This window comes from Canariomyces notabilis (assembly GCF_033297395.1).
Source record: "Canariomyces notabilis strain CBS 508.74 unplaced genomic scaffold N656scaffold_43, whole genome shotgun sequence".
Classification (NCBI taxonomy): domain Eukaryota; kingdom Fungi; phylum Ascomycota; class Sordariomycetes; order Sordariales; family Chaetomiaceae; genus Canariomyces; species Canariomyces notabilis.
Window position 1 is genome coordinate 121,626 of NW_027041865.1, and position 14,029 is coordinate 135,654.

The 14,029-nt window shown below is 52.6% G+C and overlaps 5 protein-coding genes across 5 annotated transcripts; 1 reads left to right on the forward strand and 4 right to left on the reverse strand.

Moving 5' to 3' along the window:
• Nucleotides 1-287: 287 nt before the first annotated feature.
• N656DRAFT_785348 (HET-domain-containing protein) lies at nucleotides 288-2,494 on the reverse strand. The gene has a single exon (XM_064816357.1). It carries the CDS (start codon nucleotides 2,283-2,285, stop codon nucleotides 525-527), a length of 1,761 nt encoding a protein of 586 aa, XP_064665005.1. The 5' UTR covers nucleotides 2,286-2,494; the 3' UTR covers nucleotides 288-524.
• An 823-nt stretch (nucleotides 2,495-3,317) lies between these two features.
• N656DRAFT_802723 (uncharacterized protein) lies at nucleotides 3,318-4,901 on the reverse strand (the record flags this gene model as incomplete). The annotated part of the gene is made up of 3 exons (XM_064818278.1): nucleotides 3,318-4,500; nucleotides 4,566-4,647; nucleotides 4,730-4,901. The coding sequence occupies 3 exons, from the start codon at nucleotides 4,899-4,901 to the stop codon at nucleotides 3,318-3,320; spliced, it is 1,437 nt and encodes a 478-aa protein (XP_064665006.1).
• A 461-nt stretch (nucleotides 4,902-5,362) lies between these two features.
• N656DRAFT_802724 (uncharacterized protein) lies at nucleotides 5,363-6,676 on the reverse strand (the record flags this gene model as incomplete). Its single annotated transcript, XM_064818279.1, has 4 exons — nucleotides 5,363-5,418; nucleotides 6,064-6,212; nucleotides 6,299-6,444; nucleotides 6,524-6,676. 4 exons carry the CDS (start codon nucleotides 6,674-6,676, stop codon nucleotides 5,363-5,365), a joined length of 504 nt encoding a protein of 167 aa, XP_064665007.1.
• A 1,780-nt stretch (nucleotides 6,677-8,456) lies between these two features.
• Nucleotides 8,457-10,119, forward strand: N656DRAFT_785351 (glutathione S-transferase). The gene is made up of 3 exons (XM_064816358.1): nucleotides 8,457-9,022; nucleotides 9,086-9,407; nucleotides 9,478-10,119. The coding sequence occupies exons 1-3, from the start codon at nucleotides 8,659-8,661 to the stop codon at nucleotides 9,923-9,925; spliced, it is 1,134 nt and encodes a 377-aa protein (XP_064665008.1). The 5' UTR covers nucleotides 8,457-8,658; the 3' UTR covers nucleotides 9,926-10,119.
• Nucleotides 10,120-12,346: 2,227 nt separating this feature from the next.
• On the reverse strand, nucleotides 12,347-13,010 carry N656DRAFT_513618 (uncharacterized protein). Its single transcript, XM_064809915.1, has one exon. The coding sequence runs from the start codon at nucleotides 12,897-12,899 to the stop codon at nucleotides 12,405-12,407; it is 495 nt and encodes a 164-aa protein (XP_064665009.1). The 5' UTR covers nucleotides 12,900-13,010; the 3' UTR covers nucleotides 12,347-12,404.
• Nucleotides 13,011-14,029: the final 1,019 nt, after the last annotated feature.

The following is a 14,029-nucleotide window of genomic DNA, read 5'->3' on the forward strand; positions in this document are numbered from 1 at the left end:
GCACTTGAATTCCGATCTCTCCTATCGGACGTCATAGTGCGAGCATTGAATTGGGGTATGTATCATGAGCTAAAGACCGTAACTTTCTAATCTGTCCCTGTAACCGACAAGTGTACAAGACATACAAGATCACTAACCTTACTGCTCAGTACCAGACTGTAAGCAATTAGGGACTCGGAATAATCCAGTATCGAGGTTACAGTTCTATACTAGGATCGCACTAATATGTTCTTGTTGTGTTCTAGGCCCTGTCAGTAGTAGGGCCCTCTTGACCCCTGTGAAAGATCCCTTAACTGTAGCAAGCTCTCTTTTATATATATATAACATACCTAGTCTTCTTAAACTCCTATCTTCCTTTTGTTACCTCGAGGCTCAATATCGCTACCTTTTCTATACCTGCTTATGCTCCCACCATCTCCAGGGAGCTTATCTTACTACTATCCACCATTCTCATGTTCTCCGTGTGTTGCAATAGTTCCCAACGCCTTGCTAATACCCACAATGGCTGAAATCCATATTAGAGACTAGATAAGCAAGACTCTGCTGTATTTCCATCCGCCCTGAACCAATTCTCTCTCATGTGGGAGGGGATATTGTTTGGACTGATAACGCCCCACCCTTTCATATGTGTTCTTGGAAACATCCGGCCGGTGCCGTAGGATTAGGCCCTCTACTTTCCCGAGTGTTAGTTCCCCAATGATCAAGATGAACTGCTTCTCTCCCTGCTTTCGGGTAAAATGGAAATCGAACGTCGAAATCCCGGGTACACTAAGGAAGGGTGGAACTTCTAACAGCGGCGCCACCACTTCAAGGTAGCCTCCTGACACCGCTCCCAGAGGATCTTTCCCCTTTGGAGTGCACTCCGCCTTAACGACTTTGGCATAGACCTTTGTTAACTTGCGGTCGAGTTTTGTAGTAATATCATAGTACGGTGCTTTTGGGTTGGCGATAGACGTCCAAGACCATGTTGGCCCTCGGTACGGGGTTGCGCGTAGGCTAGTTTGGGGAACGCCGGGACGCTCTGGACGCCATAGCAGCCCTAGCTGCACGTCGTCAAGCCACAGACCGGCAAGGTAGACACCAGCGCCGCTGTCCTGAAACTTTTTGGCTAGCCCGGAGAGACAGGGTAGTAGGTCCTCAGGCATTGTGATGTCTCGTTTTGTGACTTGATTCACAATTTCGTACCATAATTTGAACTTGTCCGGAGTTGATGTGAAGGACAGTGATAGGCGGATGTCGCGAATCGAGAGCCGCGGGTATGGAATTTCGCCTGCATGGTCCATATCCATGCACTCACAGAACTCGCCCGAGTTGCATTCCCATACCATCTCTTTCGAGGTGAAATGCACCATCTTCGGCGCCAGTAACTGCTCTTGTAGCGTCCAAGCTCTCTTCGACAGTGGCTCGTCAGCGACAGGATGTGGGGAGCTCCAGAGGGAAGGCGGGCCTCCTGACCGGGCGTATACTGTTGTGGACTCGACGACAGCGACTGGCGTTCCTGCACCGTGGTAGCCACCGGGTCCAACATCCAGAAATCCGCCGTGTGAGTTAGGCGACATATCTGCGCCAAGCACAAGATATGCATTCTGGTAGACGGCAGCCATGTTTCCAGACTCCCTTTCCCAATCGTCCTGATCATCTTGAACGATACAAAGAGCGTCGATCCAGAGGTACTTCAGGCCAAGATGCCTGGTAACGGTGACGGCATCCTGAAACGACTTGGGAAGGAGGGAATACGGCAATCCCTTTTCACGCGACTCGACGTTATCCCTGATTGTCCGTATTTCAATGCCGCCACCCCAACAGTGACTGAGAGCTGTGTAGCAGCCCGTTCGATCTCGTGCTACTTCCAGCCGCACCCGGTCCGAATCTTCATTGCCAATGGAAAGGACGCGTGTTGGCAGAGGAACTTCAAGATTCGTGACACAAGCCGGGTGGTTCTCATGGCATCTTTTCAGCCACTCCTTAAGAACGGAGATGTGAGATGCCCTCCGAGGAGCAACCTCCTGACCCCTACCAACAATAGGACAAACAAAGGTGCCCTCGCCGGGTCTTGAATATAGAAAGATCCGGTTCGAGTCATAGGCTTCCGGGCCGAGTCCTATAGCAGGACCAGCAAGCCTAACGAAAGCAGGTGGTTCCGGGTCCGAGACGCGTCGGTCTCTCTGCCTTAGGGCTTTGAGAATACCGAGGTTCCGTAGACGGCATGCAGCACAGCCTTTCTCCGCACACGCGGTCAAATTGCCTAGCAGTTCAGGCTGTCCAAAGTCCCTCGTCACGCACATTCTACATGATGCCACTGACCCCAGCAGCGAGGCGGCCGAGAATTCTAACAAGCCGGTACTCTCCGCCAAAGGGATGTGCTGTGGGCGAGTGAGGGCTTTCCAACCTCCCTGCTCTGGTGACGCTGGCGAACATGATGATTCCCCGGTTTCATTTCTCGCTTCAACTGAAACTTTGGTTGGATCGTCGCCTGTGTGATGCCAAAATGTCCTACCGTTGTCTGTTAGTCTGTTAAGCGCGAAACAACCGCTTATGGGCACCATACCACTTCTTCCAAGACGATATTATTCCACGCGGGTCCATTTTGCTAACCACAGACGCGGTCCCGGGCACAGGGAAGATGAGCCTAGTGAAGCCTTCCCAAGTTAGGGTGTTAGACGGTGATGGTCACGTTTAGCAGAGGGAAATAGGTCTGAAAATCGATCGGCACCGGACAATGGACAGTCAGTGACTCAGTGGTCATCGTTTTCTGGATCCCCAGGCTGCTGAATCGGGTTCAAGCTACCCCGCCTACCTTACCCTACCTTATGTATGTACTATCGCACTTGACCCTAGGTAGGTAGGTACCTGAGAATCGGGGTTAGGCATCAATGGACTAGCACGGCGGTTATCTTACACATAAGATAAGGTACAATACCCTAGGTACTTCCTAGTCAAATGTAGGTAAGGTAGCTTCCCTTCGCCCAACCGTTCAAACAGTCCCTGAATGTACCTATGTTACAACCTTTCGCTCAAATCAGCTGGGTGCCTTAGTACCTTCTGCGTCGTAAATGACCGTATTCCCACCCGGTTACTAAGTACTTGACTACCACCTAGGTACCTGGAACTGCATAGGTCCTGTATAACCTGGAACCTGCTCACTGTTCAGTGCTTCCTTTTTGTCCATTGCAAGCTAACTTGGAAAGTCATCAGTGCACTCACTCAGAGCACCAGAGTTCAAGCAGACTCGGGCATCAAGAGATCGGGCAAAATCAAGGGATCAACCCATGAGCACGCCCACTTACATGTAGACCAGCCCCTTTCTCACCTGCCCTTTAGACCGTCTCCTTCCAGATTGGCAAGAAAACAAACAAGACCACGCCAAGCGTAGCAAATACACCTCCCCCGGCCAAACTCTGAAGTACAATCTTCCTCTGAAGCCTGCGGAGGTGCTTCTCCTTGACCTGAAGCCTGCGATCAAAGATCATCAATCTACCCAGAGCCCTGCGCAGGCTGAACCCCTTCCGCTGCCTATTCTCTGCCATCCCACTTCCTCCCTTCCCCTCACCACCACCACCACCATGATCATCACCCCCTTCCTCAATCCTCTCCCAAGGCAACCTCTGCCTCCGCCCAAAAAGCAGCAAAAAGAAGCAACTCCCCCTCAACCCGCTCAGCACGAGACTCACACCCATCCACCAAAGCGGCCAAGCCGCCCAGACCTCCCAGCGCGATTGGCTCCCGCGGAAGGGCACAAACCCGCGCATGAGAACAAGCAGGAAGCCAGCAAAAAGACTGACGCACCCCAAAAGCGTCGCCACGCACACCGTCTCGAACGTGCCGTTGCCGACGCCGAGCCGCACGAAATTCCGGTGCGAGCAGTTGCGCATCAGCGAGTACACGTGGTCTGCGACGGGTTTGAGCGCGTCCGGGTGGGTTGTGCCGGATGATAGTGCGGCGAGAGCTTGGTCGCGAAGCGCAGGGGGGATGTTGAGCTCTTTTGGGGAGGACGGGAGGAGGAAGATGGAGGTGATGGTGGTTAGGTCGTAGAGAGGGTCGGGTTTTCCTTTGGGTTTTTTGGAAGTTGTAGAAGGGGGTGGTGCGGTGGACGCTGTGGTGGGGGGTTTGGGCGTGGGGTTCAGGGTGGCTGTGGTGAGCGACTGCGGGAGGGACATGGAGAAGGGGGTGCACCCCTTGGTGGTGCAGACGGCCGAGGTGGAGATGAGTTGCGAGAGGTGCTCGAGGGCTTCGTTGCCTGACAGATATGGAAAGGGGATGTCAGAAATCGTCTTGAAGTGAAAGCGGTACGGGGAGAAGGGATAGAGTAGTGTTGCCTTACTGGTTCCGGCTTCAACCTCGGTATAGTCGTCATCATCGTCAACTTCCTGGCTGTCTTCGCATTTGATTGGGACGACCGAAGACGCGGATGCAGCCGCACTCGGCAGCGAGCCATATCCATATCCCTTGTCGTTGATGCCGGTCAGGCCCTTGGCGTAGGCGGCCTCGTAGCTTTTGAACCTATGGCAGCAACTGTCAGCTTGGGTTCGATGGCATTCCGGAGTGCGGATCCCAAAAGAGCTCACCAGATATAGAACTCGAGGTTTTCAGCAGAGAACTCGATATACTGTAGGTACATGTAGAAATCGTACAGGGACATTGGGCTGCCTGGATCCAAGCTGAGTTAGCAAGGCCTGTTGCTGAGACTAACAAATCATGTGAAAAGCAAGACAAGGGCAACGGCGCTTACATGTCTTGTTTGCCAGTATCCGGTCCAGGCGAAGCCGGCTTGGAATGGCGCTCTTACGTCCATCAGGGCTCAGAGACCGCTTCCCGGAGCTCACGTTGTTGGCATACTCCTTAAAGTCCCGGTATTCGGGCTTTTTGTACCAGCTTAACCACGAGGGAAAGGTGAAGCGCATGGTGAAGGAGGACAATGTCGATGCGCGGTGAGAACTGGCATAACACAGATGGATGGGAAACAGAACGGATCCCCCTGGTGACCTGGTCTGGCAGGAGGGCAATGGATATATGACAGTCAGTCCGTCGGAAATTCCAAGTACTGTACACAGTAACCGGGGAACATTGGGGACTGGATCGAATCGTGCTTAGTGCTGTAGACTCGGAGGGCTGCAAGTGATGAGTTCGCGGAGCCCGCCATGCCGGACATGAATTGGTCATCCCATGGCTGACACCCGCTCCGCGTGCTGATCCGGGCGGACACATGCCTCATGGAGGGTGCGCCCTGGACAGGGAGTGTTTTGAGATGCCAGTCAGTTCTTGCGTGCATACCTTAGGTACAAATACATGTAATGTAACACTTTAGCCAAAGCGTTATCTGAGAGCCAAACGAGCAACTAATAACGGAGCATCTCATCATCCCTTAGAAGTTGAGGCCGCTGAAGAGTGCGGCATACATGTTCCCGTTTGGGTTGACATCTGCCATGAGGGGTGAGCCAGCCGCGGCCTGGTCGGGTATCATACAATTGACGTTAGCGTGTCGTCCAAACGCAGCTGAACAAGGCCCTCGCCGCATACAAGCAGCGTGCCATTTGTCTTGACCCCTTGCATCTACGGTACTCTCCCTCCCGGCCGACTGGATCTTGAATTTTGGTTGGATCTTCCCTCACTTGTTCCGAAATTCGACCAACGCTATCACGCTATCCCTTGACTCTTTGATCGCTTCTCCCTGCGTTAGCCCATCTGCAAACAGAACAGGATGTGCTGCCAATCCCTTGGCTTTCCCTGTCATCGGCGATCAAGATCTGTCTTGCTGCGGGCCGCCGTCTTGTCAATCCGCTACCCCCTAGCGTCCGAGCGTATCCCTGCGCTGCATGTCACACAGAATGGCGCCATGCCGACGCCCTGGATTCCGGGCCGAGTGGGGGAACGGAGGAGGGATTTTTTCAATTGCTCGCTCCAAACTGCATGTCTCACATTACTAGCATACGAATCTACCTGAATAGGAGATGGCATCTCTTAGGCATCCAAATCGCCCTCAGTTACCCCGTCCCGTACCAGATGTATCCCTCCAGTCCTTACATCATACCCGCGGACATCAATCTTCATGTCTGCAGCCCTCACATGATGTTGGCAAGCAGTTGGAGGCTTTCTCGCACTTCCAGTAAGCAGCCTTGTATCCTGGGTAATCCGGTGGGTAGTGAAGGTTGGCGGTCCCAGGGTACCACACGATGTCTATGCCTTTTCCGGTGCAACCAGCGTCATCTTCGTCACTGTTTGGGTGGAAGAGAGGTCATGTCAGTCCTAGCAGGGACCTTACTTATGTTGGCTTGTTCTGGGATGTAAGAGGGAAACTCACTAAAGGTAGCATATGGCACCCGGATCAGGGATGATGGATCCAACATTCGCCTTGTAAGGCTTTGGAATAGCCCAACATACACCTTTGACGCCGAGAGCGTAGGCAGCGCAAGGGTGCGCCCAATTAGAGCCGACGCAGATTTGAACCTGTATTGCGCTTGTTAGAGAAGCGACTATCACTCGACTGAACCCGAGTTGCATCAGAGATCAACAAAGAGGGACCTACGTTGCCGGGGGTATATTTCCCACGGCCCTGGATGGTTTGGTTCACGGCTGGGGGAGCCAGAGGGATGACCTGGCCTGGATCAGAAGTAGCCGAGGCAAAGATTGGAGCGAAAAATGCTGTGAAGACAACAATCTGGCGAATGAAGAGCCCCATGGTGATCAATTTGCAGACAATCTTGGCAATCCAGGGCAGGATGGTATCCGTTTCTGAGACTGGGCTCGGTCCTTTAAGTCTGGCGATGGGACAAGGTACCATTACCTCCTCTTATAGATCGATCATTGTCCATGTAAGACCCCAAGCCCGACACCTGGCCCCAACCTCTGACAAACCATATTGGGGCGGTGCCGTTGAGGGATTTGTTATCAAGTGCACTGCAGAAGTCTGGGCCATGAGAAATCTGATGATACGATTGTCTTGTGCATCAACTTCGGTGAGATGGAGTTCCGACTGGAGTCAGCGATTGGCGTTGGTCAAATCGAACAACATGAATATATATAGCGTGCAATTGGAGCACATTGTGAGTCCTGTCCATTGCGGTTGAACAGCAGGTCAAATGACTATAAACTGAGTAGCATTTCTGTGTTGTGCTATGTGGTATTGCGACCGCTGGTCGTCGACACAGCCGCCAGAACGTGGTAACTCAAGACCCCTTATACTACCTTAGGCGATGGCACCTCATATTCACGGTATACACTGCACATGAGATGGTATCCATCATAATACCCGATGGACGAATAAGGAGTACTAGTAATACTAGTAGACTAACATTGAGCAACACAACTTGAAGTATGATCCAAGCCATGGTGCACATATCCATCCTCCGAGTTGTCCTCCAACGTCCCCATTGTGTTTCCGGCTATCCCTTCCTTCTGGCTGGGCTTCATTATTTTCTATTATATTGGCACTGATCCCCATGCCCGCACCGAACTTGCACGTTAGGGGACAGGCCGGAATTCCATAGTACCCCTTTTCCCATATACATATGAGGCATCGTTGCACTCCCTGGTGATACAGCCAGCCTGAGCCTTGTCTGAAGCGTCCGTGGCTTCTCCAGTTCAACTTTAGTCAATTATAACTATGTACCTTAGGCACTGGTATTACTGGCACCATTACCATGCTCTTTGCTAATACATCCGGGATGCGAACAAGGAAGATCTAGCGATAGCACCTTTGATGAGTCTGCGGACAAAATACTTATAGGTGTATGTATGTACAGTACAATGATGGAAAGGTTCATGTTAGCTTCCTGAAGCCAGGGCGTAGACGAGGGAATAAGCCTCATTAATACTACCAATGGCTCCTGCTTACTGAGCTTAGGTAGGTAGGTAGGTCCTTCTTTTCTTGCAACGTACCTACCTAAGGTAAGGTAAGCCCTCAGTTTCTCAGGAAGATTGACTTATTCAAGTACAAGCTACTTGAGTAAGTCGGACCTTTTTGGGGAAAAGGTTTTCCGGAGATGCTATGCTAGTTGAGGTGCGATGATAGTTTGCAGGGCGGTCAAGACTTTTCAGGCTATGATACAACCCCCTATGCTATGATAGCCATCCACACAGGAATCCCGCTACCTTAGGTAAGGTATAACAGGAACTTAGTCAACCGGAACGACGTGGAATACTGCAGAAACCCCCTTCCCGCAAGCTATTACTACCTTACGCTGCAAAGTATTTGAATTATTACCTATTCATGGGCAGTTCAGGGTATTGCTCGATTCGTAACCATATCTCCTGTGAAAACTGTTCAATTTGTCAGCTTGTCTGCCTCTGTAAGATATGTAAGGTATGTACATACAGTACTTACAGTACCCACAGGCCACAGGGAGTTGATTTTCCCGCACGCGAAGCCGCCACAAAGCGCTAAACTTTGCTGTTGGGGGGTACATCGCTCATTACTGTAACTGTACAAGTACAGTACAGGCTTCAAAGCTTGAATTACAAATCAGGACATGGTTCGGCCCGCGAGCTAAATGCAACCACACTGAAAACGAGCATCACAGATACTCAGATAGCCACACGGCTACACAGGGCATTGAGTTAATAAGGCATCTGGACAAGCACTCATCTTAACAGGGAGTGTCGAAAGTGGGGGAAGAAGACAATTGCGTCATCCGATCCACTTCCGAGGGAATCAGGGGCAGGATGCCATCATCTGCGCAATATTTACCCTTCTACCTGGCGAGTCGGAGGACGGTGTTTCCAACCACGGAACTATGCATCAGTAATAGTATCAGACATCTCGCCTACCTCCGAACGAGCCGAAGGAACAGCTATCTGGGCAGACACGGCATTAGCAACTGGGCAGCTCCCCCTATATCTAACCAGTGCTCGCACACCAGGCCACCCCTCAAGGTTGCTCCATCTCGCTCCGTGCCCCTCCCGCTTTCAATACGCATCCATTCGAGAACACTGTCGTCCTCCACCAAGCCAAACCAAACACCATCAAGCGAAATGGCTGAGCCTACGGGTCTCATCACCACATCCGGCATCGAGCTCTTGACATGGGGTGAGCCTTAGCTCGGTACCTAAGTTGCTCTCCGTTCATGGTTTACTCACAATAGCACCCCAGGAACGCCCAATGGCCACAAGATCTCAATCCTCCTGGAAGAGCTTAAAGAGGCCTATGGCACAGAGTACACGGTCCAGGCAGTCGACATCATGAAGAACACGCAGAAGCAACCATGGTACACTGCGCTCAGCCCCAACGGGCGCATTCCCACCATTGTCGACCACAACCGCGGCGGCTTCGCCGTGTTTGAGGGCCTCGCCATCCTGTCCTACCTCGCGCGCCACTATGACCCAGAGCACAAGTTCAGCTTCCCCGTCGACTCGGACGACTATTCCGTTGCGGAGCAGTGGATGGCCTGGCAGCACGGCGGTGTCGGTCCTATGTAAGTTTCGTCTCCTCGGCATCCGTACGGTCTTTCGCCCCTAGACCAGACTAATACAATGAAAATGAAGGCAAGGCCAAGCAAACCACTTCCTCCACGCGGCGCCCGAAAAGATCCCCTACGGCGCCCAGCGCTACGTAGGCGAGACTGAGCGACTGTACGGCGTCCTTGACGCGCGGCTCGCGGGCGGGCGCGAGTATGTCGCCGGTCCGGGGCCCAAGGGGAAGTACAGCATCGCCGACATGAGCTTGTTCGGGTGGGTCAACGTCAGCACTTGGGGCGGCATCGACCTGGCCAACTTTCCCAACGTCAAGGCCTGGCATGAGAGGATCCTGGCGCGCCCGGCCGTGCAGCGGGGTCTGACTGTGCCCGGGGGTGCGCCGAGCCGGGTTTCGAATAGTGAGTTGCAGAGGAGGGTGACGGAGGGTGATGAGGATGCCAAGAAGCAGCTTGAGGAGGATCGGAAGTTTATAGATGCGGCCAAGGAGAAGTATGGGTACAAGTACTCTTCTCCCTGAGTATTTGAGGGTATTTGGTATGGAGAACAGGGCGCGTGCCACTACATGTACATGCCAGACATTGTGTCGATATAGGGATCTACCGTTCTTCGCGGTTCGCCAAGACCTACCCCTTGCCTTAGCTACTATGAAGACTGTAAGATCCAGTACGGCATGATCCCTCTATCCATCAACTATGGGAATGTTGGCCTAGCTTCAAGTTCCTTCTCGTAGACCTCTCAGCCCCGTCAATGCAAATATATTCTTTCTACGTGACTGGAATAAGTCGGACGCTGGCGTTGGAGAGCATTTTGATGCCGGAAAGTGTAAGGGGGTTTCTACAATTAGACTCTCTGCTCTGCCAGTGCCTCCCTGAGCTCTTAGCGGCGTGTCGCAAGAAAGACTCCCGACTGTTCGCTACGTTCGCAACTGTGTCATGTACTTGTTAGGCATCGTCAGGGGCCGGGCCATCAGCCAGGCACTCCGGTCTCCTTGTAGTAGAGCTGGAGGGGTCACGTCAAGCTGAGATTGGCATGGAATTACGCTCATTATCCCCTATTTTTCCACCTCGAAGAGCCTGACAAAGGGTTGTGGATGGCGGCATGGATCGCAACCGGAGATTCAATCTCATACAAGTCCCGCCTAACGCGCAGCATTGACCATTAAGCTTATTCCAAGCCAGCCAGTGATCCATTATCACTGGCGCCACCCTCCCGTCTCCCTTCCTATCCCCTGCCTCGTGCCCGAATCTGACCATCATCAGCAACGACACGAGCAGGACTACTACGTTCCAAACATGTCTCCATCGCCAAGCCCACGGCGAGATCGGTCGTAAGGCTCAGGTGACTCCGGCGCACCCTCACCTCGGGTAAGGTGTCACTTGGTTCCCTCGAATCGACTAGTTTGTTCAGAGCGTCGTCCAGAGCGTCGTCCAGAGCGTCTAGTTTCTCTAGTTCCTCAACTCCAAACCCCAGGTGCCTCATCCCATCGGGTAGCTCTAGTTCCTCCAGATTGTCTAGTTCCTCAACTTCGAAACCCAGGCGCTCCATCCCATCAGCTTGGACCTGGCCGCTGTCCAGTAGGATTCTTATTACGGACTTGTAGCGGTCCCGGTCCCGTGACACCATCGAATACTTATAGCGCGCCAGGCGGAACAGTCTAATCACATAGCTCAAAGCTGTCTCTCCTAATTCGTCCGTTACATTGACATCGACCTGACCAGTAGCTAGCAGCAATCGCACGACTACCGGGGACGTACGATTGGGTAGCGCTGCATGAATGAGTGCAGTTCGGCCGTGGGCATCCTGTGCGTTGACTTTGATCTGGCTACTTGCTAGCAGCAATGGTACAACAGACTCCGGAGACTGGCAACTTGTAACTGCAAAGATAAGTGGCGTCTCGCCATCCTTGGTATACTTGTTGACGTCAACCTCGCCGTTGGCAAGTAGCAATTCTACGACAGGTGCGACGTTGTACTGCCCGGGCCTTTGATTGTATTCCCGATTCGCGATCGCGTGAATGAGCGGTGTCCAGCCATCATTATCCTCTTTATTGACGTCGATCCAGCGAGTAGCTAGCAGCACTCGCATTGTTTCCTCATGCCAATACTTAGCCGCATAGCTGAGTGGTGTCCGGCCCTGGCAGTCCGTATTATTGACGTCGACCTGGCCAGTAGCAAGGAGGAGCTGCACTACCCCTTTGCGGCCTTCCTTGGCAGCATAGCTAAGTGGTGTCCGGCCATAATCGTCCACACGATCGACGTCGACTTTGCCAGTGGCCAGTAGGAGCTGTACTACTGCTTCGTAGCCTCTCTCGGCTATATAGTTAAGCGCTGTCCGGCCTTGCGTATCGCTACAATCCACATCGACCTCGCTAGCATCTAACAGGAGTCGTACCACACCTTCGTGGCCTTTCTCGGCTGCAATAACAAGCGGTGTCCGGGTCCCGGGGTAGTCCCTAGCATTGACGTCAACCTTGTCAGTGGCTAGCAGCAGCTGCACGACTGCTTCGTAGCCCCGCAGGGCTGCATGGCAGAGCGCTGTCCAGCCCGACTCGTCTCTATGATTGACGTCGACCTTGCCAGTGTCCAGCAACAGTTGAACGACTGCCTCGCGCCCGTATTTGGCTGCAATCAATAGCAGGTATGGATTCACATCTTGGTGGCTACTGTCGCCTTGCCCTGAGGATAGTAGCAGCTGTACTACCGCCTCATGGCCGTACCTGGCAGCGCAGAGTGACGCACGCAAGAGTTGGGTGCTGGAAAATTCGTCTGGGTGGTTGCCATCGGCCTTGCCAGCATCTAGTAGCAGCCGCACCAAGGCTATATTCCCGTTATAAGCGGCCCAGGACAGTGGTGTCCAGCCTCCGGAGTCCGGTCTACTGACGTCAACCTGACCGGTATCCAGCAGCAATTGGGCTATAGCCGTGTACCCGTGTTCTGAAGCATAGCTCAGTGGCGTGCGACCATTGCTGTCCGGTATGTCGCTGCCATGGTTTTCCTTTAGCAGTTGAGCGATAGCGGCGTCAAGTCCAAAAAAAGCCGAGCAGCATCGTCGAAAACCCCCTTGTTAGGGGGGAGATCCCCAGTTACCCACCGCCTGACGACAGTTTCCCACAGGGTGAATGCCATCAGATCGCTTGCTGCTCTGACTGCTGATTTGTCGCGCAGGAATTGCATCACCTCGTCGCAGATAGTCGAGATTTCCCGAGCGTGGTGGCCCCAGTTTAGTGTCACATAGACGTCGAGTGTATTCCAGTTTCCGCCCAGAGCTTCCCGCCTGAAAAGGAAATCCTCAGCTGTCAAGCAGCCCAGGCGAATCTGACGAAAGGACATGAAAGACAGGTAGGTGACACAAACTTTCGTGATGTAAGATTCAGCATCCGGCAACCATCGACCCCGCGTCCGTTCAAAGTACTCTTGTGTTGTGTAGTGTACCAGCCGGATTATGCCACTGTTGCCGTCGACGGTGACCAACCCAGCACATACCGACACCATTGTCTCAATATCTGTAATCTGGTCCAAAACATGGACATCCCGGAATCTCGCGCGGAACCGAGGTAGAGATGGCGCCGTCGCTGGCACCGTCGTTTGACTGGAGTACTAATTTCTAAGTCATTGTGCGCAAACGCTGATAAGATCAAATGTTCGCCAAAACGGGAATCGCGGGCCATGTTGTCAGTATCAGCAATCTAGAGTTTTCAGCCCCCCAAAGTTGTGATGTCGCCATTGCTTTGGCTTCGCCAGGTGCCAAGGCGCACGTTTCCCCAACTCAGAACCGTGGAGGCGCCCTTTCCTTGGGGTACCCGCGCATCCTGGGACTCCTCAGCTCATCCCCTTCTCTTTCCATACATCCTCCACAAAATCCATAACCTGACTATACCCCAACTCAGGATACGTAACCTGTGGCGGGCCGTACAATAGCCCAGGAGTCCGGAAGGACTCCTGGGCCCTGAATCAAGCAATTATAAGATACGTCAGACAGTGAAGGACAGTTCACCGCCTTCCTAATTAGCCTACGACAGTATCAGTCTTCCCACCCATCGCCTAGCACACCGCCTACTTACGTAAGTTAGCTACATATCCAAGCTCTGTTTGCTCCAAGAACTGTAACCTATCTCCTGCCCACCGTTTTATACACCGCCTTTTACACCGCCTACTTCACTTAGCCATCCTCTTTATGTTTTGCATATAAATCTTCCTTATCCGCTCAAAAGGGTCCAAAACTGGTCGCTCTGAGGACAAGAAACCGCCCCCTTTGAACAACAACGAAGACAAGAAGATGTCGCTATTGTGGGGAGGCCGTGAACATGAATCTGGAACTAGTATTTCACTTTCATTTTCGGTTGTGCTGCTGACTCAGCAAAGTTCAGGTCACGTGAAGGAACGTTTTCTGATGATTGAAACGGTAGGGAACGTGTTCGCGCTCAGTTTTCACATCTCCGTTTTCCAATTCCGTTTTCTGACTTTTGCTGTGGTGTGAATCTAATGTCGCTTTGTTGTGACCACGCTTTCACTAACGCGTTGCGAACCCGCTCTTAGCCAACCAAACGTGTTTGTGACCTCCTCTACACGTCTAGGGTAATGGCCGCTTTCGTGTTCATATGTGTCAAAGGATGCCGATCCCA